Below are 26,327 nucleotides of genomic sequence, written 5' to 3'. Positions count from 1 at the left end.
CAGTAATCTCCTCTGTAAAAAGAGGATTGAGACTGTGAGCCCCAGGTGGGAGGCTGTGAGCCCGTTATTGGCCAGGGGGTTTATCTATCTGTTGCCGAATTGCACATTCCAAGCGCTTAGTACAGTGCTCTGCACATAGTAAGGGCTCAATAAATATGATTGAATGAATGACAAGGGACTGTGTCCACCCCAGCGCTTAGTACAGTGGCTGGCACATAGTAAGCGCTGTTAGGGATTGTCTTTACCTGTTGCCAAACTGTACAATCCAAGCGCTTAGTACAGTGCTCGGAGAAGCAGCGTGGCTCAGTGGCATGGGAGTCAGAGGTCATGAGTTCTAATCCCAGCTCCGCCGCTTGTCAGCTGTGTGACTTTGGGCAAGTCACTTCACTTCTCTGTGCCTCAGTTCCCTCATCTGCAAAACAAGGATGAAGACTGTGAGCCTCACGGGGGACAACCTGATGACCTTGTTTCCTCCCAGTGCTTAGAACAGAGCTTCGCACCTAGTAAGCATTTAAGAAATGCCACCATGATTATAGTAAGCGCTCAATAAATACTACTGAATGAAAGAACAAATGCCATAATCGTTATTCAGGTGACTAGAAGGGGAGGTCGAGTCTGTCTTAATCAGAGAAGCAGCGTGGCTCAGTGGAAAGAGCGCAGGCTATGGAGTCCGAAGTCATGGGTTCGAATCCCTGTCCTGCCACTTAATAATGTTGATATCTGTTAAGCGCTTACTATGTGCAGAGCACTGTTCTAAGCGCTGGGGGAGATACAGGGTAATCAGGTTATCCCACGTGAGGCTCACAGTCTTAATCCTCATTTTACAGATGAGGTAACTGAGGCCCAGAGAAGTGACTTGTCCACCGTCACACAGCTGCCAGGTGGCAGAGCTGGAATTCAAACCCATGACCTCTGACTCCCTTGTCAGCTGTGTGACGGTGGGCAAGTCCCTTCACTTCTCCGTGCCTCAGTTCCCTCCTCTGTAAAATGGGGATTCAAACTGTGTGAGCCCCACAACCTGATCACCCTGTATCTCCCCCAGCGCTTAAGACCAGTGCTCTGCACCCAGTAAGTGCTTTACACATACCAACATTATTATTAAGGTGACTAGAAGGGGAGCCTAGAAGGTTGCTCGAGCGACTGGGAAGCAGCGTGGCTTAGTGGAAAGAGCCTGGGCTTCGGAGTCAGAGGTCATGGGTTCGACTCCCGGCTCTGCCACTTGTCAGCTGGGTGACTGTGGGCAAGTCACTTCACTTCTCTGTGCCTCAGTTCCCTCATCTGTACAATGGGGATTAACTGTGAGCCTCACGTGGGCCAACCTGATGACCCTGTATCTCCCCCTGCGCTTAGAACAGTGCTCGGCACATAGTAAGCGCTTAACTAATACCAACATTATCTGGAGGTGGCCCTAAGGACCGGGCCGTGACGCCATGGAGGTCTCTTTGACGTCACGGCCCCGGTTCGTGACGTAAAGAAGAGTCAAAGAGACGAGGAGGGGGGGAGGCATCGTCCCCTCTTCCCCCCTTTGCGCTTTCCCTCCGCGCCGCCTGGGCCTTCCTGCGGCCATTGGCGCCGTTTTTCGCCCCCTCAGGCCCGCGAAACTACAAGTCCCAGAGGCCTCTGCGGCGGCGGCCCGGCTTTCCGGCGCTCCCATTGGCTGGCGGGGATTTCCGGCGCTCCCATTGGCTGGCGGGGGCCGGCCTCTTCGCCGTTGCCAAGATGGCGGCGGCCGGCTCTTAGGGAGGTCCCCCTGAGCGGGTAGGTGGGTGCGGAGCAGGGAGGGTGGCCTGCTGGGGGTGGGGGGAGAAGAGCCCCGAGGAGGCCACACTGCAGCGCTTAGTAAATACGGATTGATTGAATGGGTAATAATAATGTTGCTTTTGTTAATGAAGGAAGGAAGGAAGGAAAGAGGGGTGGGCCTGGACCTGGGGGGTGGCAGGGGACTGGCCACATTGGGCAGCTTGAGCTCCTTTTTGGCCTCTCTCTATAATAACGATAATGTTGGTGTTTAAGCGCTTACTCTGTGCAGAGCACTGTTCTAAGCGCTGGGGGAGATAGAGAAGCAGCGTGGCTCAGTGGAAAGAGCCCGGGCTTGGGAGTCAGAGGTCATGGGTTCGAGTCCCGCCTCTGCCACTTGTCAGCTGGGTGACTGGGGGCAAGTCGCTTCACTTCTCTGGGCCTCAGTTGCCTCATCTGGAAAATGGGGATTAACTGTGAGCCTCACGTGGAACCACCTGATGACCCTATATCTCCCCCAGCGCTTAGAACAGTGCTCTGCACATAGTAAGCGCTTAACAAATACCAACATTATTATTATTATCATCAAGTTGTCCCACGTGAGGCTCACAGTCTTCATCCCCATTTTACAGATGAGGGAACTGAGGCCCAGTGAAGTGACTTGCCCACAGTCACACAGCTGACAAGGGGCAGAGTTGGGATTCGAACCCATGACCTCGGACTCCCAAGCCCGGGCTCTTTCCACTGAGCCACAATGCTTCTAATACCCCCCTTCGCTTCAGTTCCCACCCCAGGGTCGAGGCAGGGAGCGTCCAAAGCCTTCTCGAAGGCCCATCTCCTCCAGGAAGCCCTCCCTGACTAAGCCCTCCTCTCCCCTTTTCTCTCTCCCTTCATTCATAATAATAATGATGGCATTTGTTAAGCGCTTACTCTGTGCAAAGCGCTGGGGGCTAGGAGGGAGGATTCCCCCCTTCTAGACTGTGAGTTTGTTGTGGGCGGGGAAGGCGTCTATTTGTTATTGAATTGTACGCTGCCCAAGCGCTCAGGACAGTGCTTTAATAATAACAATGGCATTTGTTAAGCGCTTACTATGAGCAAAACACTGTCCTAAACTGCTGGGCTAGACAGAAGGTGATCAGGTTGTCCCGTGTGGGCCTCACGGTCTTAATCCCCATTTTCCAGATGAAGGAACTGAGGCCCAGAGAAGTGAAATGACTTCCCCAAAGTCACACAGCTGACAAGTGCTTTGCACACAGTAAGTGCTCAATAAATACGTTTGAATGGATGAATCAATGAAGCTGACTGGATCTGCCCCAATCCCCCACCCTTCCCTTGCAGTTTAATAATAATTGTATTTAAGATTGACCCCCCCCCCCCCAATCAAGGGACCCTCTTTGCAGCTTCTCCCTCCTGTTTCCCTCCCTGACACCCTGGCAGCTTTATCCCTCAGAGACCTTCTTCGTGTTCCCCCAACCCATTCCTATTCCTTCTAGACTGTAAACTTGTTGTGGGCAGGGAATGTGTCAATTTATTCTTATATTTACTCTCCCAATTGCACACAATAAATGCTCAATAAATATGATTGAATGAAAGGAAGACTGTAATCCCCTCTAGACTGTAAGACTGTTGTGGGCAAGGAAGGAGTCACCCAACTCTATTATATTTTACTCTCCCAAGTGCTTAGTTTATCGCTCTGCACACATTAAGTGCAACATAAATACAACTGGTTGGTTGATTCTCTCCCCTCCATGGCTAAGGGTCTCCACTAGTGGCCCCTTCTTGGCTATGTGCCCCTTTTACCCACCATTTCCTACCTCACTCTCTTCCTCGTTCCTCTCAAGTCAGTCTTCTAGCTACACCTCCATCCTGACCCTCCTACCTCCTTGCCCTGACTCATTCTGTGCCCCTGCCTTGAAATCCCCTCCCCACGTCAACAGACCACGGCTCTCCCCACACTCAAATCTCTCCTAAATTCCACCTCCAATAGGACTTCCCTGATTAATTCCCCCACATTGTAAGCTTTATGAATGCGACAGCCAACCGTAGCACTTATAAACGTAAGCTCATCTTGGGCAGGGAATATGCCAACTTCATTGTGTAGTACTTTCCCCGAGCCGCCCCTCAGATATTTTTATGTTTATTCCCCAGTATATTTATTTATTTTGATTACTCTCATTGTCAATGTTTTTATGTTTGCCTCCCCCGTTGGAGTGTAAGCTCCTTGTGGATAAGGGAGAAGATCTCTGCTATCCTGTACTTCCCAAGTGCCTAACACAGTGTACTGCACCAAGAGGGTGCCCAATAAATCTTGTCATTACTACTGCTCTCTGTTTCTCCCCCACCCCTCATGACTTTCCTTGGTTCCCAACTCCCTCCCAGGCACAGAGAAGAGCCATGAAGGTGGTGAACTTGAAGCAAGCCATCCTGCAGGCCTGGAAAGAGCGATGGAGCGACTATCAATGGGCCATAAACATGAAGAAATTCTTCCCCAAGGGGGCCACTTGGGACATCCTCAACCTGGCAGGTCAGTCTGTCCGATCCTGTTGCCGGGCAGACCTGGGAGGCAGCGTCCTGAGTGTTGAGGGGAGGGACAGAGGGGGAAAATGTGGTTCTTGCCCTGCCGAGCCTGTCAGTCTGGTGGGGGAGGCCGGAGATGGACCCCCATACACACTCGCTCTTGTGCACTTTCTCTCGGTCTTGTGGTCTCGCAGAGGCGCTACTGGAGCAGGCGATGATCGGACCATCCCCAAACCCTCTCATCCTGTCCTATCTGAAATACGCCATCAGCTCCCAGGTAACCTTGGACTTCACGCTGGCCCGGCCCAGGGTGGGGCCTCAGGTTCCCATCTGGGATGAAGGGGGCAGGGGGGCGGGACAACTGGAGCAGCTTTCACTCCTCGTTTCCTGAGTGGCATGAAGGAGCTCCATCCCGACTCCCCGTGTCAGCGGGTAGCCGGGGGGTGGGCACACTGATGCTTTTTTTCTGCCCCTGGCCACCCCTCAGATGGTGTCCTACTCCACCGTCCTCACCGCCATCAGCAAGGTGAGTCCGCAACCTCTCCCTCACCAGCCGGGGAAGCCCGGGGCCGCCCGACTTGAGGGGAAGAGGCCTCCGGCTGCTAGCCCGTTCTGGGGAGTGGGTGGCCATGCCAGGTGGGAGGAGACTCAGAGGGCATGCAGCTGTCAGGTTTTCCGCTGCTTTTGGAATGGGTAGTGTGGTATGCTGGGGTAGAAGGGAGTTTTGTGCCCGAGGCTCGAACTTTCAAGGCTCAGACTTGGTGGGGGAGGAGGCCTGCCCCAGGGTGGGGCACTGGAGGAGGGGGAGGAGGGGCTCGGACCGCATCACCTGCTGCTCCCCCAGTTTGACGACTTCTCCCGGGACCTGTGTGTGCTCTCCTTGTTGGACGTCATGGGCATGTTCTGTGACCGGCTCAGGTAGCTTCGGAGTGGGCGGGACAGGAGGGAGGGAAGGGGAGGGACTGGGGTTCCGGAGGAGGGAAGGGTCCCGATTCAGGCTGCAGGGCTGCCAGGGAACAAGGAGACGGGTCCCCCTGCAATCCCGATCCCCTTCCGGGCAGCAGGGCCCGGAGCAGAGGCGTCGACCGGCCCGGTCCAGCTTTGCGGCACGGTGGGCAGAGGGGCCGAGGAAGGGTGAGCCAGAAAGCTGGCAGGGCCAGGCGGGGCTGGGCAGGGAGACCGGCCGCCTCCCCCACGCCTCTCTGCCTCCCCGCAGCTGCCACGGCAAGGCGGAGGAGTGCATGGGGCTGTGCCGGGCCCTGCTCGGCGCCCTGCACTGGCTGCTGTGCTGCACGGCTGCTTCGGCGCAGCGGGTTCGTGAGGGATCGGAGCCCGGGGCGGCAGCGGCCGGCGAGAAGCAGCTCGCCGTCTGCCTGCAGCAGCTGGAGAAGCTCTTGAGCAGCACCAAGAACCGGGCCCTGCTCCACGTTGCCAAGCTGGAGGAGGCCGGTAAGGACGTCCTGGGTCACCGTTCCCCTCTCCACCCCAGCCAACAGTCAGTCAGAAGCATTAACTGCTCACCTACTATGGGCGGCAAGGTGCTGTACTGAGCACCAGGGAGAGTGGGGTAGATGAGGAAATACGATAAACAGCCAAGCTAGGTGCATCGCAGTTTCCGTAGAGGAAGAAATGCGTGAGGGTGTAGACAGGATGCAAATCAAAAGAGAGACAAAAAAGCGAGGGGAGGTCGCGGGTGTGGAAAAGGGCTTTGAGGGGTGCGAGGGTGTTGAGCTGAGCGTTGCGGGAGTGACCTGGGAAGGAGGAAAATTAATTGGGGAAGACTTCCTGGAGGAGGTGGGATTTCAGGGGGTGGATTTTGAAGCTTGGGAGGAGCTGGCAGATTTGAAAGGGGGGTAGTGTAATTTTTCACACTCCTGTTTTCCCCCTCTGGATGGTAATAATAATGCTGGTATTTTGTTAAGCACTTACCACGTGTCAGACTCTGGGCAAGCTACAGGATGATCAGGTCAGACACTAGCCCTGTCCCACCCAGGGTTCATAATCTAAGTAGGAGAGAGAACAGCTATTGAATCCCCATTACACAGATGAGGAAACTGAGGCCCAGAGTAGTTAAGTGACCTGCCCAAGGTTACACAGCACACAAGTGGTGGAGCCGGGATGAGAACCCAGGTCCTCTGACTCCCAGGCCTGAGTTCTTTCCACTATTCCTGGTAGACTCCCAGAGGGCAGAGAGCAGGTCTGTGTCTGCTCTGGAATACTCCCAAGCGCTTAGTACAGTGCTCTGTATATACTAGAAGCTCAGTAAATACCAACAGTCGACTGGTCGGGGGTGGGAACGTGAGGAATGAGGCACAGTGAGCTCCCCTGTCCCCAGTCCGACCGTCCCTCTCAACTCTGTGGCTGCCTCCCGGATGTGGGGAGAGGGGGTAAGGGTGGACAAGTGGGAGGGTCCCGGCCATATTAGGCCTCCCCTGCTCCCCTCCTGGCACAGATTCCTGGACGGCCATCGAGCAGGCCCTGCACAAGGTCGGGGAGAGCCTCACCGGCCTCAACAACGCCCAGCTGCGCGCCCAGGCCGAGGAGTGCGCCACCCTCATCCGCAGGTACCAATGCCCTCTTTTCAGTCAGTCCTCAGCCCTACCCCCTCACCCAAGGTACCACAGCCCTGTTGTCAATCGGTCATCAGCCCCACCTCCCACCTGGCCCACCCCCGCACCCACAGATACGGCAGCTCCTGCCCCGTCCTCCCCCCGTCCTACAGCCCGTCCGCCTGCTGATCCACAGATGCCCCGGCCCCTCTCTCCCCGGGGGTGCGTCCAGACGGGGAGCAGACGCTCCCACTGCCCACCTCAACCTCTTTGCTTTGGGCTCGGCTCACCCTGCAGCCTCCCCAGATCCCGCCACTCCCCGCCAACCTCCCCCCACATCCCACCCCGTGCAGCATCCCGGCCATGCTGTCCATGCACTCGGAGCAGCTGCACAGGACGGGGTTTCCCACGGTGCACGCCGTGGTGCTGCTCGAGGGGACCATGAACCTGACGGGCGAGATGCAGCCGCTGGTGGAGCAGCTGATGATGGTCAAGCGCATGCAGGTTCGGCCTGGGGGCAGCCGGGCGTGGGCCGTTCACTACCGAGCCCTGCCAGACCGGGGCGGGAGCTCGTGGGGAGAGGACTGGGCTGTGGGGACTGCCGGCTCCTTTCCCGGCCTCACCCGCCGCCCCCCGCTTCCCTTACCTCCCAACCCCAGCGCGTCCCCTCCCCGCTGTTCGTGCTGGAGATCTGGAAAGCCTGCTTTGTGGGGCTCATCGAGTCCCCCGAGGGGACCGAAGAGCTCAAGTGGACGGCCTTCACCTTCCTCAAGGTGACCCGGCACTCGGCCTCCGGGAGGGGGTGGGGAAGGCCCGGAGCCCACCGGGTGGGACAGGGGATGGGTGGGCCAAAAGTCATCAGCTGAAACCTGGCACCGAGCAGCTGAGTGGCCCCTGGCCGGCCGGGGGCCGGGCTCCGTACCCAGGGGCGCAAGGGGTTGATCCCTTCAGGACGTCTCTTCTTCTAGATTCCTCAGGTGCTGGTGAAGCTGAAGAAGTACTCACAGGGCGAGAAGGTGTGTGGGCAACTCTGAAGATTTTTCTCCGGGCACGGGGTGGCCGAGGGGGTGAGGTGGTGGTGGTGGTGGCGGCGTCCCATGCGAGGCTTTCAGCCTTCATCTCCATTTGACAAACGAGGGAACTGAAGCACAAAGAAGTGAAGTGACTTGCCCAGTGTCACACCGCAGACACGTGGAGGAGCCGGAATTAGAATTTATGACCTTCTGACTCCCAGGCCCCTGCTCTGTCCACCGTGTCTTGCTGCACCACTTGTCTGCTGTGTGACTTTGGGCAAGTCACTTCACTTCTCTTTTCCTCAGTTACCTCATCTGTAAATTGGGGATGAAGCCTGTGAGCCCCTGGTGGGACAGGCACTGTGTCCAACCTGATTAGCTTGTATCTGCCCCAGTGCTTAGGACAATGCTTGACACATAGTAAGCGCTTAACAAGTGCCATTAAAAACAAAACAAAAAAAAGCCCAGAAGGAGTGAGGTCCATCCCCAGCCAGGCCAGACCCGATCTGACCACCCTCCCCACCCTCCTCCAGTGGGAGGAGTCACAGCGGAGTAACGCCCCCATAGTGGTGGTCGTCTCCCCCGCCCGACTCCCTCCCCAGTTGGGTCACCCCCAGTGCATTTACCAGAGACCCCCGTCAGCCCAAACCTGGGCTGCTCCCCCCTACCTTCCCCACCCTCCCTGGTCCCCAGCCTCAGCGAAGCGATTCACCCCCACAGGACTTCACCGAGGACGTCAACTGTGCCTTTGAGTTCCTGTTGAAGCTCACACCGCTGTTGGACAAGGCTGACCAACGCTGCAAGTGAGTCTGGCCTCTGGCTCCCCTCCCAAGCGGGCTTTTTGGAGGGGCCTGGGAGACCATACTGCCCCGCACTCCCTCCCCCTGGCAACAATCAGTTCTTTGCACACAGTAAGCGCTCAATAAATACGATTGAATGAATGAACCAGTCCCACAGGCACCATCTTCCTCGCCAGTACCCCCTCTTCATGGGGGTAGAATCACGGACCAGGCCCAGAGTCCACAATCTCCCAATTCTCCCCTACGGCCTTCCTGCCACCGTGCTTTCCTCCCTACCCAGCGACCCTGCCAGGGGAGGTGAGGAGAGGCTGCCGACTGGCTAAAACGAGGGCCCGGCCCAGTGAGCGTTTATTTCCCCTATGGAGTCAGGCCTATGAGCAAAAAGAAACATGTCTCACCCCCGGGGGGGAATTGAGTCTGGAGAATCTGATCCCACAGGGAGCTGGGCTGCTGGACGTATCAGCAAGACCAGGGGGTTTGGACATATGCACAGGCCAGAGGTCTGGGCTCGGGCACGGGGGAGAGTTTGAGGTGTTGGACGATATGTATTGGGTCAGTGGAGGAGAGTCAGGGGTAGGGAGGGGAGATTTATGGGTGTTGATTCATTCGGTTGTATTTATCGAGCATTCACTGTACTAAGCACTTGGAAAGTACAGTTAGTTCAGCAGTAGAGACAGTCCCTGCCCACAAAGGCCTTACAGTCTAGAAGTGGGGAGACAGACATCAGAACAAGTAAACTGGCATCAATAGCATCAATATAAACAAATAGAATTATAGGTATATACACATCAAAACAAGTAAATGGGCATTAATATAAGTAAATAGAATTATAGATATGTACATATATACACTAGTGCTGTGGGGCGGGGAGCGGGGTAGAGCAAAAGGAGCGAGTCAGGGCAATGGGGGGGATGTGGAAAAGGGTGCTTATTCTTGGAAGGCCTCTTGGAGGAGGTGAGCCTTCAGTAGGGCTTTAAAGGGGGGAAGTGTGATTGGTGGATTTGAGGAGGGAGGATATTCCAGGCCAAAATTAGGACGTGGGCCAGGGGTCAATGGCGGGACTGTTGCCGACTTGTTCATTCCAAGCGCTTAGTACAGTGCTCTGCACATAGCGCTCAATAAATACTATTGAATGAATGAATGAATGACAGATGAGAACGAGGCACAGTGAAAAGGGGTTGGATGGTCCACCTCTGTCCAGACGGGACTCAGCATAGAGAAAGAACTTCCACGTGTCCTGGTGACTCTGTTGGAGACAGTCTTATTTACTGAGCTCATACTGTGTGCAGAGCACTGTATTAAGTGCTTGGGAGAGTACAGTGTAACAATAAACACATTCCCTGCCCACAACGAGCTTACTAGAAGCAGCGTGGCTTAGTGGAAAAAGCAGAGGTTGTGGGTTTTAATCCCGGCTCTGCCACTTGTCTGCTGTGTGACCTTGGGCAAGCCACTAAACTTTCACTGTGCCTCAGTTACCTTATCTGTAAAGTGGGGATTAAGACCCGTGAGCCCCACGTGGGACAAACTGATTACCTTGTATCTACTCCAGCATTTAGAACAGTGCTTGGCACATAGCAAGGGCGTAACAAATACCATAATTACTATTATTACAATCTAGAGGACTAGAGAGGCTGCCCGGGGGAGGCGGAGGGAGATTACCCAGGCGTTACGGAATGGAAACACTGATCTGGGTCCTCTGCCTGTCTGACTGTCTGTCCCGCTGACCTTCTCCCCCCTCCCCCTCCCCTGCTCTCCGGCAGCTGCGACTGCACCAACCTCCTCCTCCAAGAGTGCAGCAAGCAGGGACTCCTTTCAGAGGCCCACATGACCAACCTCGTAGCCAAGCGGTAGGTGCCTTCCCTGGCTCGCCACTACCCAAGGACAGCCCGGTTCCACCCAGCGCCTCCCGTCTCGGCCAGCCCCGGGGACGAGGCTAGAGCCCGGCGGGTGGCGGTGGGCGGTGGGTGTCACTGCTCTCCGTCCCTTCAACCTCCCCGACAACTCCAGCACGGCGGACCGGGAGCTGGCCCCCCGGCTCAAGTCGGCGGAGAGCGCCAACATCCAGCCCAACCCGGGGTTGATCCTGCGGGCCGAGCCCACCGTCACCAACATCCTCAAGGTGAGCTGGGCACGGGGGAGCTCCCCACACCACGAGGGAGGGCGTCGGAGGGGTGATCCGGGCAGATCTGGTGACGACTCGGGCCCTCCCGTCCCCACCGGGGGACATGGAGCGGGGAAAGCACGGGGTGGGGCTGGGGCGGCCCCGGGGGCCTGAGTCGTCCGTACCCCCTGACCGCAGACGATGGATGCTGACCACTCCAAGTCCCCGGAGGGTCTGCTGGGCGTGCTGGGACACATGCTGTCTGGGAAGAGCCTGGACTTGTTGCTGGCCGCAGCCGCGGCCACAGGAAAACTCCGCTCCTTCGCCCGGAAATTCATCAAGTGAGGGGACGGGGGGAGGAGGATCCAGGGCCATGGAACCTGGTCGGGGGGCGGCCATCGAGGGAGACGGCCCAGGTACACGGGACAGGGCGAGGTTGGAGGCAGTGTTCCTGGGTTCTCACTCCAGACCGGCCTCTGCCTCCACCCGGTGACCCATTCCTTCTCCCTGCAGGCTGAATGAGTTCACCAAGCACATCAGCGGAGAAGGCTGTGAGTCTTTTGTGCGTCCCCCCCACCAGCCCCTCTTTCCCCTCTCTCCATCCCCCACTCTCTCCTGGGTCACCTGCCCCTGGGTCCTGCTCCCCGGCCCCTCCCCCAGATTGGTGCTGGGAGGCTGGGGGTGTGGTGTGGGGAGGGTTTCATCCGGCAGAGGTTATAGCTGTGGGATGGGGTGGTGCCAGATGGGACCCTCAGACCACGGTCCACCCGGCCCGGTCCCACAACCAAGGCCTCCTGGTTTGGGGCCCCTGCCCCTCTCCCCTGGTAGCCAAGCCCCGGGCCGGACCCCAACCTCCTCCCCTTCCCCCCCCGTGCAGCCAAAGCAGCATCAGTGCGCGCTCTGCTCTTCGACATCTCCTTCCTCATGCTGTGCCACGTGGCCCAGACCTACGGCTCAGAGGTGAGGGTGGGCGGGCCTCCGGGGCTGGGGAGGTCTCCGGGACCTGGGCGGGTCCCCGGGCTGATGTGGACGTGCCCCCGTCCCCTCCCCCCGGGGCAAAAGCTAGTCTGACCAATAGGCGACTGCTTGGGCGACCTTGCCGGGCTCTTGCCCGGACTCAGCCGAGGCAGGATTCCCCTGGGTGGTCGCTGCCACCCCCCAGCCTCCCACCGCATCCAACCCGGGACCCCCGCCCCTCCCGCCCCCAGGTGATCTTGTCTGAATCGAGCGCAGCGGGCGAGGTGCCCTTCTTTGAGATGTGGATGCAGACGTGCATGCCCGAGGAGGGCAAGAGCCTCAACCCGGACCACCCCTGTTTCCGGCCCGACTCCACCAAGGTGGAATCCCTGGTGGCGCTGCTCAACCACTCGTCCGAGATGAAGCTGGGGTAGGGGCCGGGGCTCGGGGGCCGGGCTCCCCTCCCCGCTCGTACTGTCAGTCGTATTTATCGAGCGCCTACCATATGGAGAGCGCTGTACTAAGGGCTTGGGAGAGTGCAGAATAACAATACAACATCCCTTCCCTGCACACAATGACGAGGCTGGACCGAGGGCGGATGGAGAAGGCTCAGGGCTGAGAGGTCCAGCCCCCGACACGCACGGCAACACAGACCCCCTCCCCTTCCCCAACCCGGTCCCCCAGGCAGATGAAGTGGCACGAGGCCTGTCTGAGCATCTCGGCGGCCATCCTGGAGATCCTCAACGCCTGGGAGAATGGCGTCTTGGCCTTCGAGTCCATCCAGGTACGCTGCCTCCCCGCTTGGCGCCCCATCTTTCCTCCTCCCTCCTCCCTTCCCATCCCTCGCCCTTCCTCCTCTCTCCTCCGCTTTTCCCGGGGCTCCAAAGGCAGTCCCGGGCAGCGCCACCTTGTGGGAACTCCGGCTCAGCGTCCCAGAACCAGCTCCCGGCCGGGGGGGGGCCCCCCCACCCCCATCCCCACCCCGGGGGAGGTCGGGGAAACCCTGGGAATGGCATGCGGGGGAGAGGCGGCGGGGGGGGGAAGGCCCCAGAGCCCGAGCGTCCTCCCCTCCGTCCCGCAGAAGATCACAGACAACATCAAAGGCAAGGTCTGCAGCATGGCAGTGTGCGCCGTGGCTTGGCTCGTGGCCCACGTACGCATGCTGGGCCTGGACGAGCGGGAGAAGTCCCTGCAGATGATCCGCCAGCTGGTGGGGCCGCTGAACGGAGATAACACCCTGCAGTTCTACAATGAGAGGTGCGCGGGGGCCGGGAAGCCGGACCGGCCGTCCGAGGCCCGCTCCGGCCGAGCCCCGGGAGCCATCACCCGTCCGGGGGCTGGGCCGACGGTCCCGCGGGCACCGTCGGCCCTGAGGGCTGCTGGCACTTGGAGAACTTCAGTGCCCTGGTGATTGGGATCTCCCGGGGGACACCCACTGTCAGCCAGAGCCCCAGACCTCCGCTTGGAGACTCACTCGGCACTGTCCGGAGGTGTGGGGGTGGGCCCGGGCTGAGGGGAATCCAGAGGGTCTCCGTCCTCGGCCCTCCAACTCCGGGAGGGTAACGGCAGAGGCGGGGGAGACCACCCCATCCCCAGCATTGACTGAGTACCGACTGGGTACTTGGGCTGCAGTGGAATTAGTAAGCACGATCCCTGCCCTCAAGCACCTTAAAATCTAACGGGAGAAGCAGAACTAAAACAATTTACAGACCGGAAGAAGTAGTAGAGGATAAAGATCCGTCCACAAGTGCTGCAGGGGTGGCGTGGGGAGTACCCACGGGCTTAGGTGAAGCAGAAGTGACGAGTGGTGAACTGGAGATATAAGATGAGGAGATTCAGAGATCAGTCGGGGAAGCCCTAGGGGAGGAGATGGAATTACAGAAGGGCTTTGAAGGCAGGGGGGAAAATGAGAACGGAGAGGAAATTCCGGGAAGAAGGGAGGGCGTGAATAAGAGTTTGGCAGCAAGAGAGAAGAGAACGAGGTACAGAGAGTAGGTTGGCTTGAGAGGAGTGAAGTGCATGAGCTGGGTTGAAGTGGGAGAGGAGCGAGGATAATAGTGATGGTATTTGTTAAGCGCTTACAATGTTTACACTGTTCTAAGAGCTGGGGTAGATACAAAGTAATAAGGTTGGACACAGCATGTGTCCCACATGGGGCTCCCAGTCTTAATCCCCATTTTACAGATGAGGTAACTGAGCCCCAGAGAAGTGAAATGACTTGCCCAGGGTCACCCAGCAGACAAGTGGCGGAACTGGGATTACAACCCAGATCCTTCTGCTTCCCAGGCCTGAGCTCTATCCACTAGGCCACGCTGCTGCCCTGGATAAGTTGCAGGGAAAGAGCTGAATCAGGGCCTTAAAGCCAATGGTCAGGAGTTTCCACATGATGCGGAGAGAAATGGGAATGGAAAGTTTTCGAAGCGTGGGGAAGTGAGGACCGAACTGTTTTAGAGAAATGATCCACAAAGCAGAGTGAAATATTGACCGGAGAGGGGAGAGGCTGGAGTCGGGAAGGTTTGTGGATGCGGTAGTCAAGTCGGGATAGGACAAGTACCTGGACGAGTTTGGTGGCCGTGTGGATGGAGAGGTCGGGAAATGACGGGGAGGACGAATCGATGGAATTTGGCGACGGTCTGAATGTGGGAGTTGAAAGTAAGGGAAGAGACGAGGCTCGAGAGATGGGCAGGGCGGTGATGGTGTTATTAGCTGTGTAGGGGAAATTAGGAGGGGAAAAGGATTAAGAAGGAAAGATGAGTTTAGTTTGGGACATATTCACCTTGAGGCATCCACGGGACAGCCACAAAGAGACATCTTGGAGGCAGGAGGAGAGACACGATTGTGGAGAAGGAGAGAGGTTGGCGTTAGTCCTTTCGTGTTGTTGGAGTGAGCGGTCTCAGTGGAGTGAAGGGGGTGAAAACCCAGATGGATGAAGGAGGGCCAAGGGGGGAGTTGGAGAAGTTGGGGTCTGGGTGACAGGAGAGATGGAACTGAGGATGGGCAGGGCTCAATCTGGAGAAACAGCATGGCCTAGTGGATAGAGCACGTGCCCGGGAGTCGGTAGGATGTGGGTTCTAATCCCGGCCCTGCCACTTGTCTGCTGGGTTACCTTGGGCAAACCACTTCCCTGGGCCTCAATTACCCCACCTGTAAAATGGGGATACGACTGTCAGCCCCATGTGGGACAGGGACTGTGTCCAATCCTATTTGGTTGTATTCATTCAGTCGTATTTACTGAGGGCTTTGTATCCCCGTAGCGCTTACAAAAGTGCCTGGCACATAATAATAATAATAATAATGATAATTATGCTGTTTGTTAAGTGCTTTGCTATATGCCAGGCACTGTACTAAGCGCTGGGGTGGATCCAAACCAATCGTGTTGGACACCGTCTCTGTCCCTACCTGGGACTCACAGTCTCAATCCCCATTTTACAGATGAGGGAACTGAGAACCAGAGAAGTGATTTGCCCAAGGTCACACAGCAGGCAAGCAGCGGAGCTGAGATTAACAAATACTGCAATTATTATGATTATTATTAATCTCCCTGTTGGGGCCCTGGAGGCCCAGAGAGGGGTCAGTGAGCAGCCCAAGGCCATCCAGCATGGCAGAGAAAGAAGTATGGTAGAGCTCTTGGCCCAGGCCATGCTGGGCGGGCGACCTTGGTACCGGCCTTGCATCGAGGAGCCAAGGGCGGAGACCAGTGACATGAAGGGCTCTCTTCGGCTCCGCCCCTGCGCTGGGGGCGGGTAGGGAGGCCGGGGCACCAGGGTCCCCGGCCCTGCCGGAGGCGGCCAGGCCGGGCTGGGGCCAGGAATACTAATAATGATCACAATAATTACGGTATTTGTTAAGCGCTTACTGTGTGCCAGGCACTGTACTGAGGGCTGGGGTGGATACAAGGTAATCGGGTTGGTCTCAGTCCCTGTCCCACATGGGGCTCACTGTCATAATCCCCTCTTTACAGATGAGGGAACTGAGGCACAGAGAAGTGAAGTGATTTGCCCAAGATCACACAGCAGACAAGTGGCAGAGTGGGGATTAGAACCCATGACCTTCTGACTCCCAGGTCCGTGCTCTGTCCGCTACACCACGCTGCTTCTCAGGAAGATAGGGCCCGGTGGTTGATTTATCCTCAATTTTGGGCAGCGGCCTGGACCAGGGCCCACCTCCCTCCCTCTGCGCCCTCCCCGCCTCCCTCGGCACCCTCCAGAGGGGCTTCAGTCTGGTGGGTCCCGTAGCCCCGGGAGGGAAGCATCCCCAACACTCACATGAGCACACAAACATACACACGACGAGAAGCAGCATGATCTAGTGGATGGACCACAGGCCTGGGAGTCCGAAGGACCTGGATTCTGATATCCCGGCTCTGCCACTTGTCTGCTGGGTAACCTTGGGCAAGTCACTTCACTGGGCCTCAGTTCCCTCATCTGTAAAATGGGGATTGAGACTGTGAGCCCTACATGGGGCAGGGACCGGGTCCACCCCGGTTTGCTTGTATCCATTCCAGCACTTAATACACTGCCTATTTATTCCTTCATTCAATCATATTTATAGAGTGCCTACTGTGTGCAGAGCACTGTACTAAGCTCTTGGGAAAGTACAAAACAACAATAAACAGTGACATTCCCTGCCCACAATGAGCTCACAGTCTAGAGTAGTAAGAGCTTAACAAATACCACAAATTATTACACACACACACAGCAGCCCCCACTGTGGGGCTTGGGGGTGATGGGTCCCATAGTCCAGGGACTGTCCCCACCACCCTCCCCTCTCCCCCTGGGGCCTGGCTGAGTCACCCCTCCCGACCACGGCCTACAGGGTGGTAATCATGAGCTCGATCCTGGAGCACATGTGCGCCGACGTGCTGCAGCAGACGGCCACGCAGATCAAGTTTCCGGCCACGGGCATGGACCCCATCCCCTACTGGAGCCTGCTGCCGCCCAAACAGCCCATCCGCGCCGTGCTGGCCTCCACCTTTGCCCGCGTGCTGGACAAGGGCTGGGCCGACAGCCGCTCCCTGCACGTCTTCGACACGCTGCTGCACATGGGCGGCGCATACTGGTTCTGCAACAACCTGGTCAAGGTGCCCGGGGGCGGCGCGGAGGGGAGGGCCGGGGCATGCGGGGGCGGGCCGGGCTCCGGGCGACCCCACGGGACCCTGACCTGCGCCCGCTGGCCGTCAGGAGCTGCTGAAAGAGACGCGGAAGGAGTACACTCTGCGGGCCGTGGAGCTGCTCTACTCCATCTTCTGCCTGGACATGCAGCAGCTGACCTTGACCCTGCTGGGCCATATCCTGCCCGGCCTGCTCACCAACCCTGCCTCCTGGCACAGTCTCATGGACCCGCCGGGCACCGCCCTCGCCAAGTACGGACCCTGAGCCCAGCTCAACGTGCCCCCGCCCCTCAGCTATTCCGGAGATTCCCCTGCACGGGTTAATCAATCAGTGGTATTGATTGAGTGCTTAATGGTGTGTGGAACACTGTAGTAAGCACTGGGGAGAGTACAACAGAGTTGGTAGACACGATCCCCTGCCCTCAAGGAGCTTGCGGTCTGGGGCACTGTGGCTGCCGGGCTGGATGGGGCACCTTGAGTGGAAGGGTGGGGAGGAGGAGCTGGTGCCAGGGACTTGGCTCACCCACCCCTTCCACCAGGGAAGCCGAGGTTGGTATGACTCGGGTGATGCCCAGGCTTCCCATCCATGGTGAGGAGCACGTGCATGGGAAACACAGGCTTCTCCCCACACACATGCTCTGTGTCCGGGACTGTGAGTCCCAGAAACTTGCTTTTCTGAAGCATCGAGACTGGCGGGGAGGGAAGGGCTTAGGACAGGACCAGGGTCGTCGGGGGACGGCTCGTTGTGAGCAGGGGAATATGTCTGTTTATTGTTGTATCATGCTCTCCCAAGCGCTTAGTACAGTGCTCTGCACACGGTAAGCGCTCAACAAATACAGTCGAATGAAAGACAGGATCTCAGGAGAGGGCTGGGTGGGAGGCCCTCGGTCTGTTCTAGTCCCAACGACCTGACGGGGTCCCGGACTTGAGAGAAGCATGTCCCCCCCACCCGGTGCCCCCACTGACCGCCCCCCGGTCTGCCCTGTCTCACCCCGATCCAGGCTGGCAGTGTGGTGTGCCCTCAGCGCCTACTCCTCCCACAAGGGCCAGGCCTCCTCGCGCCAGAAGAAGAGGCATCGCGAGGACATCGAGGTACGGCAGGGCCGGGCGTGGGACGGTCCAGCCGGGCAGTTCACGTTTGGGCAGACCCTGCGGGAGACCCTCACCCCCATCCCAGCCCCACTGTTCTCCTGGATGGGGGCTTCCTGGCGGTCTGGTGCATAGTGACCACGGCCCACCCTAGCCTCCGTGGGGGGGGGGCCCTGTTTCGGCCAAAAGTCCTGCCCCAGCCTCGACCCTGCCCTCTTTCTGCCCCTGCTTTGCCCAACCCAGCCCATCTGTCCAGGTGTCTGGAGTCCAGGCTGGGGCGGGCAGTGGAGGAGGGCTTGGATTAACTCCTTCCGGGCGCCCGTCTCTCCCCATTTCCAGGACTACATCAGCCTGTTCCCCCTTGATGACACACAGCCCTCCAAGCTGATGCGGCTCCTGAGCTCCAACGAGGACGATGCCAGCGTTCTGCCCAGCCCCAGTGAGGACAGGCGGGAACGGGGGTGGCGGAGACAGGGCAGGGAATGGTGCCGACGTGCTGCCCGGCCCCTGTGAGGATGGGCGGGAGTCGGGGGTGGCAGAAGATAATCCCGGGTTGCCGTCCAGGCCCAGTGGGATGGGGAGAGAGCAGGGAGAGATTGATTCCAGCATGCTGCCAACCCCAGTGGGGATGGGCAAGACATGGGAAGTGGGGATCAGGGGTGGCAGAGGATAATGCTGGGGTGTGTCCGGTCCCAGTGAGCATGAGGAGGGAGCAGGGGTGGCAGAGGCTGATGCCAGTATCTTCCCTGGCCCCAGTGGGGATGGGGAGAAGGCAGGGCAGCAGAAGATGATGCCAGGGTGCCGGCTAGTCCTAGTGGGATGGGCAGGGTTGCAGGGGTCCCCCGCTTCTCTGCCGGCCTGGCTTGAGTGAGTCCCCCGATTGGGTGGGAGGGGGAGAGAGAGATGAGAAGCCTGGCCATGGTGATTGACAGCGGGTGGGGGAAGGGAAGCGCAAAGCATGTCCGTCCGTCCGTTTCTCCACCCTCCCCCCCCGTGCTGATGGAGCTGAGGCCGGGGAACCCGGGCCCCTCCCGCTGCCACGTCGCCCCCCGGCCCGGGCTTGCCTTGCCGCGTCGTTCCTTCCTTATCTCCCCCATCGCAGCCGGGGAGGCTTCCTGCCGCCTCACCCCTCCAGCTGGCGCCTCCCCCCATCCCAGAGACCCAGCTGCCAGACTCTGCTCTCCACATCTGTGGCCTGGGTTCCTCTGGGGATGCAGGGGGCTCTCTATGGTCCGGGGCCCCTCGGGGTGGGTGTCTCTGTGGCCCAGGCTTCTCTGGGGATGGAGGTGTCTCTGGCCCAGGCCTCTCTGGGAGTGGGCATCTCCGTGGCCCGGACCCCTTGGATGATAGAAGTTTCTCTGTGGCTGGGCCTCTCTGAGAGTGGGCATCTCTCTCTCTGGAGAGGGAGGCATCTCTGACCCGCCCCTCCTTACCCGTGGATGGAGGCGTCTCTATGGCCTGAGCCTCTCTAGAGGTGGGTGTCTCTCTGTACCGGCTCTCCCAGGTCCTTTCCTTCCTTCGCAAGAGCCATGGTTGAATGTACTCCCTTGCCTTATTCCTCTCTGCCCCAACGACCTCCACAGCCCCGCTGACCCCTAGTCACCCAGGCAAACCCCTTCAGGCCCCCACAGCCAGCGGCAGGCCCTGGGATCTGGGGCCTCACGGCTGTCTTTCTCCCCTCCACACACCTCGCAGCAGACCGTTCCATGAGCAGCTCCCTGTCCGCCTCCCAGCTCCACACCGTCAACATGCGGGACCCTCTGAACCGCGTCCTGGGTGAGTGACCCCCGGCCTTCCCCACGTACCCTCTGCCCTCCTCCGGGGCATCCGCCCTCACCCCCGTCCCCACCCCCGCCTCTTCCTCCTCAGCCAACCTGTTCCTGCTCATCTCCTCCACGCTGGGGGCCAAGACAGCCGGGCCGCACACGCAGTTCGTGCAGTGGTTCATGGAGGAGTGCGTGGACTGCCTGGAGCAGAGCAGCCGTGCCAGCATCCTGCAGTTCATGCCCTTTACCATGGTGAGGGGGTGAGGGGGAAGGGAGGGGCACGGGGTGTGGCAGAGGTGGGGGTGGGCATCGGGGCTTTGGGGGTAGTGGCTCCCAAGGCCCCGGTGGCTGGCAGGGTGGGATCCTGGGGCCACCAGGCACAGACTGCCCCAGCACACCTACCCTTTCCCAGAGAATAAAATCGAGGGCCTTCAGGGAAAGATGAGGGTGTTGGGGTTCACCGTGCCGGGCGGGAGGTCCGCTTGAGGGTGAGTGATCCCACTGATGCCCCCGTCCTGGTGCTGCCCTGCAGGTGTCAGAGCTGGTCAAGGTTTCCACCATGTCCAGCCCCAAGCTGGTCCTGGCCATCACCGACCTGAGCCTGCCCCTGGGCCGCCGGGTGGCTGCCAAGGCCGTGGCCTCCCTCTGAGGGGGCCCCCGCCCCGCCTCCCGTCAGATTCAGGCTCCCGGGCGGGGGCGGGCGACGACTCCCGTCCCTCCAAGCCGTGAGTGGGGCCGGGGCAGGACCTCGGGCAGGGTGAGTGGAGCTCGGAGCAGAATTTTTTACCCGGCTAGAGGGCAGCACGCTCCCTCTCTTGCTTTTGTGTAAATAAAGAGCCGTCTTGTTCCCTGGGTGTCTGAGTGCTTGGTGCGGGGGTGGAAGGTTGGGCAAGGGGATGATTTGGGGCGAGGAGGGCCGTTCCCCGACCCACATGCAGGATCCCTCAGTCGGCCCTGCTCCATCCTGGGGCCCTGACTCAGTGGTGACTGTTGCATGCGGATCCGTCTGTTTCCTGTTACTGCAGGGCCCCGGGGGCAGGGGGTGGGTGGGGGACCCCTCCCTGACCTGGGTCAGGGCACCCTGACCTTCCTCTCTGTTTGGGCTCTCCCCCAAGCCCCGCTTCTCCTGCTCAGAGCCCCAAAACCCCCTTTCCCCCCCGACCTCCCACTCCCTCCATCTGGCTGGTGCCCAAGATGGGTGGGTTGGGGCCTGTGGAAGGATAATAATAATGATGGTATTTGTTAAGCGCTTACTTTTTGTCGAGCACCGTTCTAAGCGGTGCAGATTAACCCTTCCCCACCCTGGCAGCCGGAGGTATGCAGAGATAATAGTAATCAGAAGGATGGTGTCTGTTAAGCACTTAGTGTGTGCCAGGCACTGTACTCTATCCACTGGGCCATGCTGCTTCTTATAGGAGGTGAGTTGGAGAAGTCCCGCTGAGGTGGGGGGTGGGGAAGGGGCCTGCCCAGCTCCTTGCTGGCTCAGTCTAGACCAGGCCCTCCTTAATTTAAGCATTTAATGAACACTTACCGTGTCCCGAGCACTGTAGTAAGTACTTGAGAGAGTACAATAAAGCAAGTAGACCTGATCCCTGCCCTGGATGAGCTGGCGGTCTCCTCCAACCCCTGCCCAAGGCACCCCTCCTCTGGCCAGAGCTGGGCCAGAGGTATTTGTTAAGCCCTGACTATGTATCAAGCACCTTTGTAAGCGCTCGGGGTAGATATGAGGTCATTGGGCCGGACACGGTCCCTGTCCCACATGGGGCTCACAGTCTTCATCCCCATTTTCCAGATGAGGTCATCGAGAACCCAAGTGCCTTGCCCAAGGTCACACAGCAGACTAGTGGCAGAGCCAGGATTAGAACCCAGGTCCTTCAGATCTGTGCTCTAGCCCCTGTGCCCCCTACTTCTCATGAGGCTCCAGCATGAAGCAGGGCCCTGGAGCTGCTGCTGACGGGAGCAGAGGCGCCACAGAGGCTGCTCTTATAGGGGGACACACACGCACACATACATGTACACATGCCTACATTCCCCCAGTCCCATGGACTCACAGTTAGCCTCAGACGGTCCTGTAGATAAATAACATTTGCATTCCGTTCTCCGTGCTTGATTCGGGCTCCCAGCTCTGCCCACTCCAGATCTCTCTCACGACCTGAGAGTTTCACACTGGGCCAGAAAAGACCCAAGACAAGTGACCCTGGGCAAGTCACTTCACGGCTCTGTGCCTCAGTCACCTCATCTATAAAACGGGGATTAAGACGGAGCCCCACGCGGGATACAGGCGGTGTCCAACCTAATTACTTTGAATCCACCCCCGTGCTTAGAACAGCTCCTGGCACATAATAAGCGCTTAACAAATATTTTAAAAAATGGAAGCCTGTTCTCGTGCCCTCCCCCACTGCTCTGCCAGTTCCACTCTTGCACGACAAAAACCTGGCACCTAATAATAATAATAGTAATACTAGTAATAATAGTGGTATCTGTTAGACCCTTTTTACGTGCCAACCCCAGAGGTAGAAACGAGATCATCAGGTTGGATGCAGTAACTGTCCCGCGAGGGCGCTCACAGACTATGTGGCAAGGAGAGCAAGTATTAAATCCCGTTATACAGATAAGGAAATGGAGGCACAGAAGTAAAGTGACGTGCCCAGGGTCACACAGAGCCGGGATCGAAAAAAGTTACGTGCAGAGGCCGTTCCTCCCTCCTCACTTGTTGCCCTCGGGGCCCTGGTGGAAACACAAGCTTCAACACTTGAGCCCAGTATAGAATCTGGGCCTGGGAGTCGGAAGGACCTGGGTTCTAATCCCTCCTCCGCCACTGGTCTGCTGTGTGATCTTGGGCAAGTCACTTGATACACAGTAAGCACTCAATAAATACGATTAAATGAATGAACTTTTCTGTGCTTCGGTTACCTCATCTGTAAAATGGGGATTAAGACGGCGAGCCCCTTGCGGGACAGGGACGGTGTCCAGCTGGATTAGCTTGTATCTACCCCAGCGCCTAGAACAGGGTTTGACACATAGTAAGCACTTAACAAATAGCATTATTATTATTGAGCCAATTGCCCCGAGCAGTCTGAGCCAGGCCTGGACTCTCCTTCCGACCCCAGGCCCTACCACCGTCCCTCCACGTCCACATTCACGTCAATGTTCACCATAACTGAACGCACCGCGTACCAGGCGCACCGTTACCCAGACCCACCCGGGAACGTGCAGCGATGGACGCCGTTGGACAAGCGTTCACTCTGTGCCCCGCCCCGCGCTCACCTGAGCTCCGGTCACGAGTTCGAGGGCTTTGGCTCAGACCTGGACCGTGGCCCTCGGGGGGCCGCCAGTCTAATGGGAAGCTGACGGCGGTTACTGAGGCAGGAGGTGAGGGAACGGACCCCACGGGAAAAACCGTCCAAACACAACAACCAAAGGGCCCATGCCTTGGGACCGGGCCCTCGCTGTGCCAGCGGGGAAGTGCCACGCTGCCCGCCTGGGAAGCACCTCACTGTCTGGTGGAGGCCGCTCGCTGCGCAGCGAGGAAGCTGGAGGCTAGTGGCCATGGCTTCCCCCAAGTTATGTGCTTCTCCCCAACAAGGGCTGGCATCAGACTGGAAGGGGACACTTCCAAGAACCCAGAGCTCCATGGGCGAGGAGGGGGAGGATTCCCAGGCCCCGCAGCTACCTGGAAATACACTCGAACACCCTCCCTTGCCCCCTTCCCACACTCACCTCACCTTCCCTCAAGACCCCAGAGCTCCACAGAGAAGGAGGGGAACAAGCCCTAGGCCCTGCAGCTCCATTGACCTGCACACACACACGCACCTAACGACACACACGGAAACGCACACCCACTTTCATGAACGGAGACATCTATTATTACTCTGCGGCAGACAACATTCTCAAATGCTGTCGACCAGTGGCACAGACAAAATGCACGCACGGGCACACACACGCTTTACAGAGTGACATATACCCTCACCCAATTACAAGGACGTGGACTCCCATCAAAGACACCCATTGTTCCATACACACCATCCCGCAGGCAGTTTTCAAAATTACATAGCGACAGTTAACCAGCCACACAGGCGCCCACCCGATCAGTCCCGCGCATCTGCACGGAATGCACACGTTTGGTGGCCGAAGGAAGGGTCAGGCACCCGTGGACTGCAGTGTGATTTTTCTTAAGCACGGGAAGAACCCAGCCCCCCGCTTTATAGGAGAACTGTGGATATAGCATAGACAGACTCGTTTACAGACACAGTCTCTCTCTCTCTCCCACGTTCAGGGTTATCTGGGGACACATTGGCAATCACACAGATGCAGTTACCAGAATCATAGGAAGACACACACACAAACAGTGCACATATGCCCACCTGCTAAGAGCGGTTCAGGCCCGCTTGGGTCCTGGATCAGGCCCTCCTCAGAAGGCCCCAACGAAAACTCCTTTTGGGCAAGACACCCCTATGTCAGGGTTGTGCTCTCTGGAGGCAGTGCGGCCTAGGGGAAAGAAACTGGGCCTAGGAGGCAGAAGGTCATGCGTTCTAATCCTTGCTCTGCTACTTGTCTGCTGGGTCACCTTGGGCAAATCACTTCTCTGGGCCTCAGTTACTTCATCTGTAAAAGGGGGATGAGGACTGTGAGCTCCCTGTGGGACAGGGACTGTGTCCCTGCTTGCATCCACCCTAGCATTTAGTGCAGTGCCTGGCACATAGCGCTTAACAAATACCATTATCATTATTATTTTCCTGGGGCTTTTAGTACAGTGCATCACCCCCCGAATTACATTACTGGCTCCATTGCTGCTGCTCCATTGGGTTTGGGCAGACTCCTCTAAGGCTTTGGTGGTTCCCAGCATCAGCAGGGGTCCACGTGCCCATCTGGCCCAGGGATGGTGGGGGCCCGGAGCCCAGAAGGCTTTTGAGAAATTTCTGGCCTTACTCTTGTATTCTTAGTTATCTGGCCTGGTGGTGCCAACCTTTAAAGTTGGAGCCCCTTAAGCAACGGAATATCCCGACACTCAACTCGTTGAACGCCTTCCTGGGCTTCCCCGGTGTTGACCCGGGCTGGCCTCAGCTTGGGGTTCTGTAGAGGGAAGGGAAGACAAGATGGGCAAACTGAAGTAGGATTGGGGCCCTGGAGTCCAGGCTCCCAGCTGCCTCTCTTCCAGCAGCCTTTAAATATCTCGAGGGTTAAATAGAAATATAAATACGGGGAGGAGGGAAGGGGTTGAGCTGGGGAGAGAGGATCAGGAGTAGGCAAGCCGATTCAGGGCGTGGGCCAACACCTCCAGGAAGCCCTGCAGGTTGTCCAGGGCCAGGAAGGCCCCCGTCCGACACTGGAAGAGGAGGCAAAAGTTGGGATGGTGGCCGGGGTGGGGGAAAGTGGGGTGCCGGGGGTCAGGCGGAGGTCCTCCAGCTGGGAGGGAGGGAGCGGGGTCAACACTCACCTGTGGACACTGCGGGAGGTAGAGGGAACCCATCTTTTCCCAACCTTGATGGGGGCGAGGGGAAAAGGAGGACCTCCCGGCCCTCAGGAGGGTTCCTGCCTCTCCTCTCTCTGCCCCTATTTCCCAGGACCTCCAGGCCTAGGGAAGATGGCCATGGGTGGCCAGATGGCGGGGGTGGGGAAGAAGGGGCCCCTTTGCTTCCAGATGTGAGGAGGGGCCTCCCTCTTGCCAGATGTTGGAGAGGACTAGCACCAACTGGCTCCAGGCCTTGGGGGAGGGGAAATTGTACCACCTGCCGGGGTTGGGGAGGGGGGGTCCCACCTGTTTTCAGATGTATGAGAGAGGTCCACCTGTTGCCAGCTGCTGAGGGTGAGGGTGAGTGCTGCCAGATGGATGCTGATGGCAAAGTCTCTGACATCCAGCCGCAGGTGCCAGCTGAGAGGAGACGCCCTCCAGGCCCTCCCGCTGAGCCTGGTAGAACCGCAACCCCTTCGGGCAGGCAGGCAGGGCCCCTTCGGGATTGGGGAAGAGGGGGCAGCGGCATGAAGAGGGTCCTGCCTGGGGGGCTCCGAGTCCTGGGTCCCTTCCTTGAAGCTCCCAGCCCCCGACCCTTAGCCTGATGCGGACAAGGGAAACTGAAGCACATTCCCAGAATCCAGGTGTCCAGATCCCCAACTCCACCCCATCATCCCGATGGCTCAAAGGGTCCAAGATGAACCAAGTTGTTCATCTCAAGGATCACAGGCACAGTCACGCCAACACCCTCGGTCACACACATACGCACCCTCACCAAAGTCTCCACACATTCACACCCTCATCAAAGTCCCCCCCCACACACATATGCACACACACAAACACACAGTCACACCCAAGGCCCCTCCCTACCAAGATCACAGGCAGCAGGTCTCTGCTGCGGCAGTGGTTCACCGAGGTTTGTGTGATGCCCAGATAATGCCACATCAGCTCCTGCTCCTCCGAGTGACACAGGCTGTGGCTGGTGAATTAAGAAGAGACCTCTCCCTCCCCCCTCTCACTCCCCTAACCCCCAGCTGTATCTCCGGGGCCAGTCTGTACTCTGTATGCCTGAATCCCTGTCTCTCCCCAGTGTTTCTCTCAGCCTGCCTGTCTGCTCTCCCCACTCCCCCATGTCTCTCAGCCCCTGCCTCCTGTGTCTCTCCCCAGTCTCTGCTGCAGGCCCTTGGCATCCTTCTGGATCTTCCTGGCCCGGTCCAAGCCCTTGGGCAGGTGGGC

General features: G+C 58.3%; 1 protein-coding gene across 3 annotated transcripts; it reads left to right on the top strand.

Annotated features, from left to right (window-relative positions):
• The first annotated feature begins 1,701 nt into the window (after positions 1-1,701).
• MED24 (mediator complex subunit 24) lies at positions 1,702-20,491 on the top strand. Of its 3 annotated transcripts, none has more exons than XM_029075634.2 (26): positions 1,702-1,758; positions 4,117-4,261; positions 4,449-4,531; positions 4,742-4,780; positions 5,099-5,172; positions 5,471-5,703; positions 6,707-6,818; positions 7,157-7,307; positions 7,463-7,576; positions 7,772-7,819; positions 8,537-8,619; positions 10,377-10,463; positions 10,624-10,735; positions 10,916-11,058; positions 11,231-11,268; positions 11,595-11,677; positions 11,926-12,104; positions 12,359-12,458; positions 12,756-12,931; positions 16,490-16,754; positions 16,855-17,036; positions 17,786-17,876; positions 18,213-18,312; positions 19,569-19,649; positions 19,743-19,891; positions 20,172-20,491. In XM_029075634.2, the coding sequence occupies exons 2-26, from the start codon at positions 4,132-4,134 to the stop codon at positions 20,286-20,288; spliced, it is 2,970 nt and encodes a 989-aa protein (XP_028931467.1). In that variant the 5' UTR covers positions 1,702-1,758; positions 4,117-4,131; the 3' UTR covers positions 20,289-20,491. The 3 variants fall into 3 exon arrangements, with proteins under 3 accessions (XP_028931467.1, XP_028931468.1, XP_028931466.1); XM_029075635.2 differs by lacking the exon at positions 1,702-1,758 and adding an exon at positions 2,934-2,992 and having other exon boundaries at positions 19,572-19,649; XM_029075633.2 differs by lacking the exon at positions 1,702-1,758 and adding an exon at positions 2,934-2,992.
• The last annotated feature ends 5,836 nt before the right edge of the window (positions 20,492-26,327 follow it).

This window comes from Ornithorhynchus anatinus, chromosome 11, assembly GCF_004115215.2.
Source record: "Ornithorhynchus anatinus isolate Pmale09 chromosome 11, mOrnAna1.pri.v4, whole genome shotgun sequence".
NCBI classification, from domain to species: domain Eukaryota; kingdom Metazoa; phylum Chordata; class Mammalia; order Monotremata; family Ornithorhynchidae; genus Ornithorhynchus; species Ornithorhynchus anatinus.
Note: the sequence above shows the minus strand (reverse complement) of the source record. Positions and strands in the feature narration are given on the sequence as shown.

What these genes read in the sequence shown, in the direction of transcription:
- MED24 (XM_029075634.2), top strand. Translation starts at nt 4,132, where the DNA reads ATGAAGGTGGTGAACTTGAAGCAAGCCATCCTGCAGGCCTGGAAAGAG. An exon ending in CGGCCTTCACCTTCCTCAAG is followed by an intron (nt 7,577 to 7,771) that starts GTGACCCGGCAC and finishes CTCTTCTTCTAG; the next exon opens with ATTCCTCAGGTGCTGGTGAA. An exon ending in CCCTCTGAACCGCGTCCTGG is followed by an intron (nt 19,650 to 19,742) that starts GTGAGTGACCCC and finishes CTTCCTCCTCAG; the next exon opens with CCAACCTGTTCCTGCTCATC.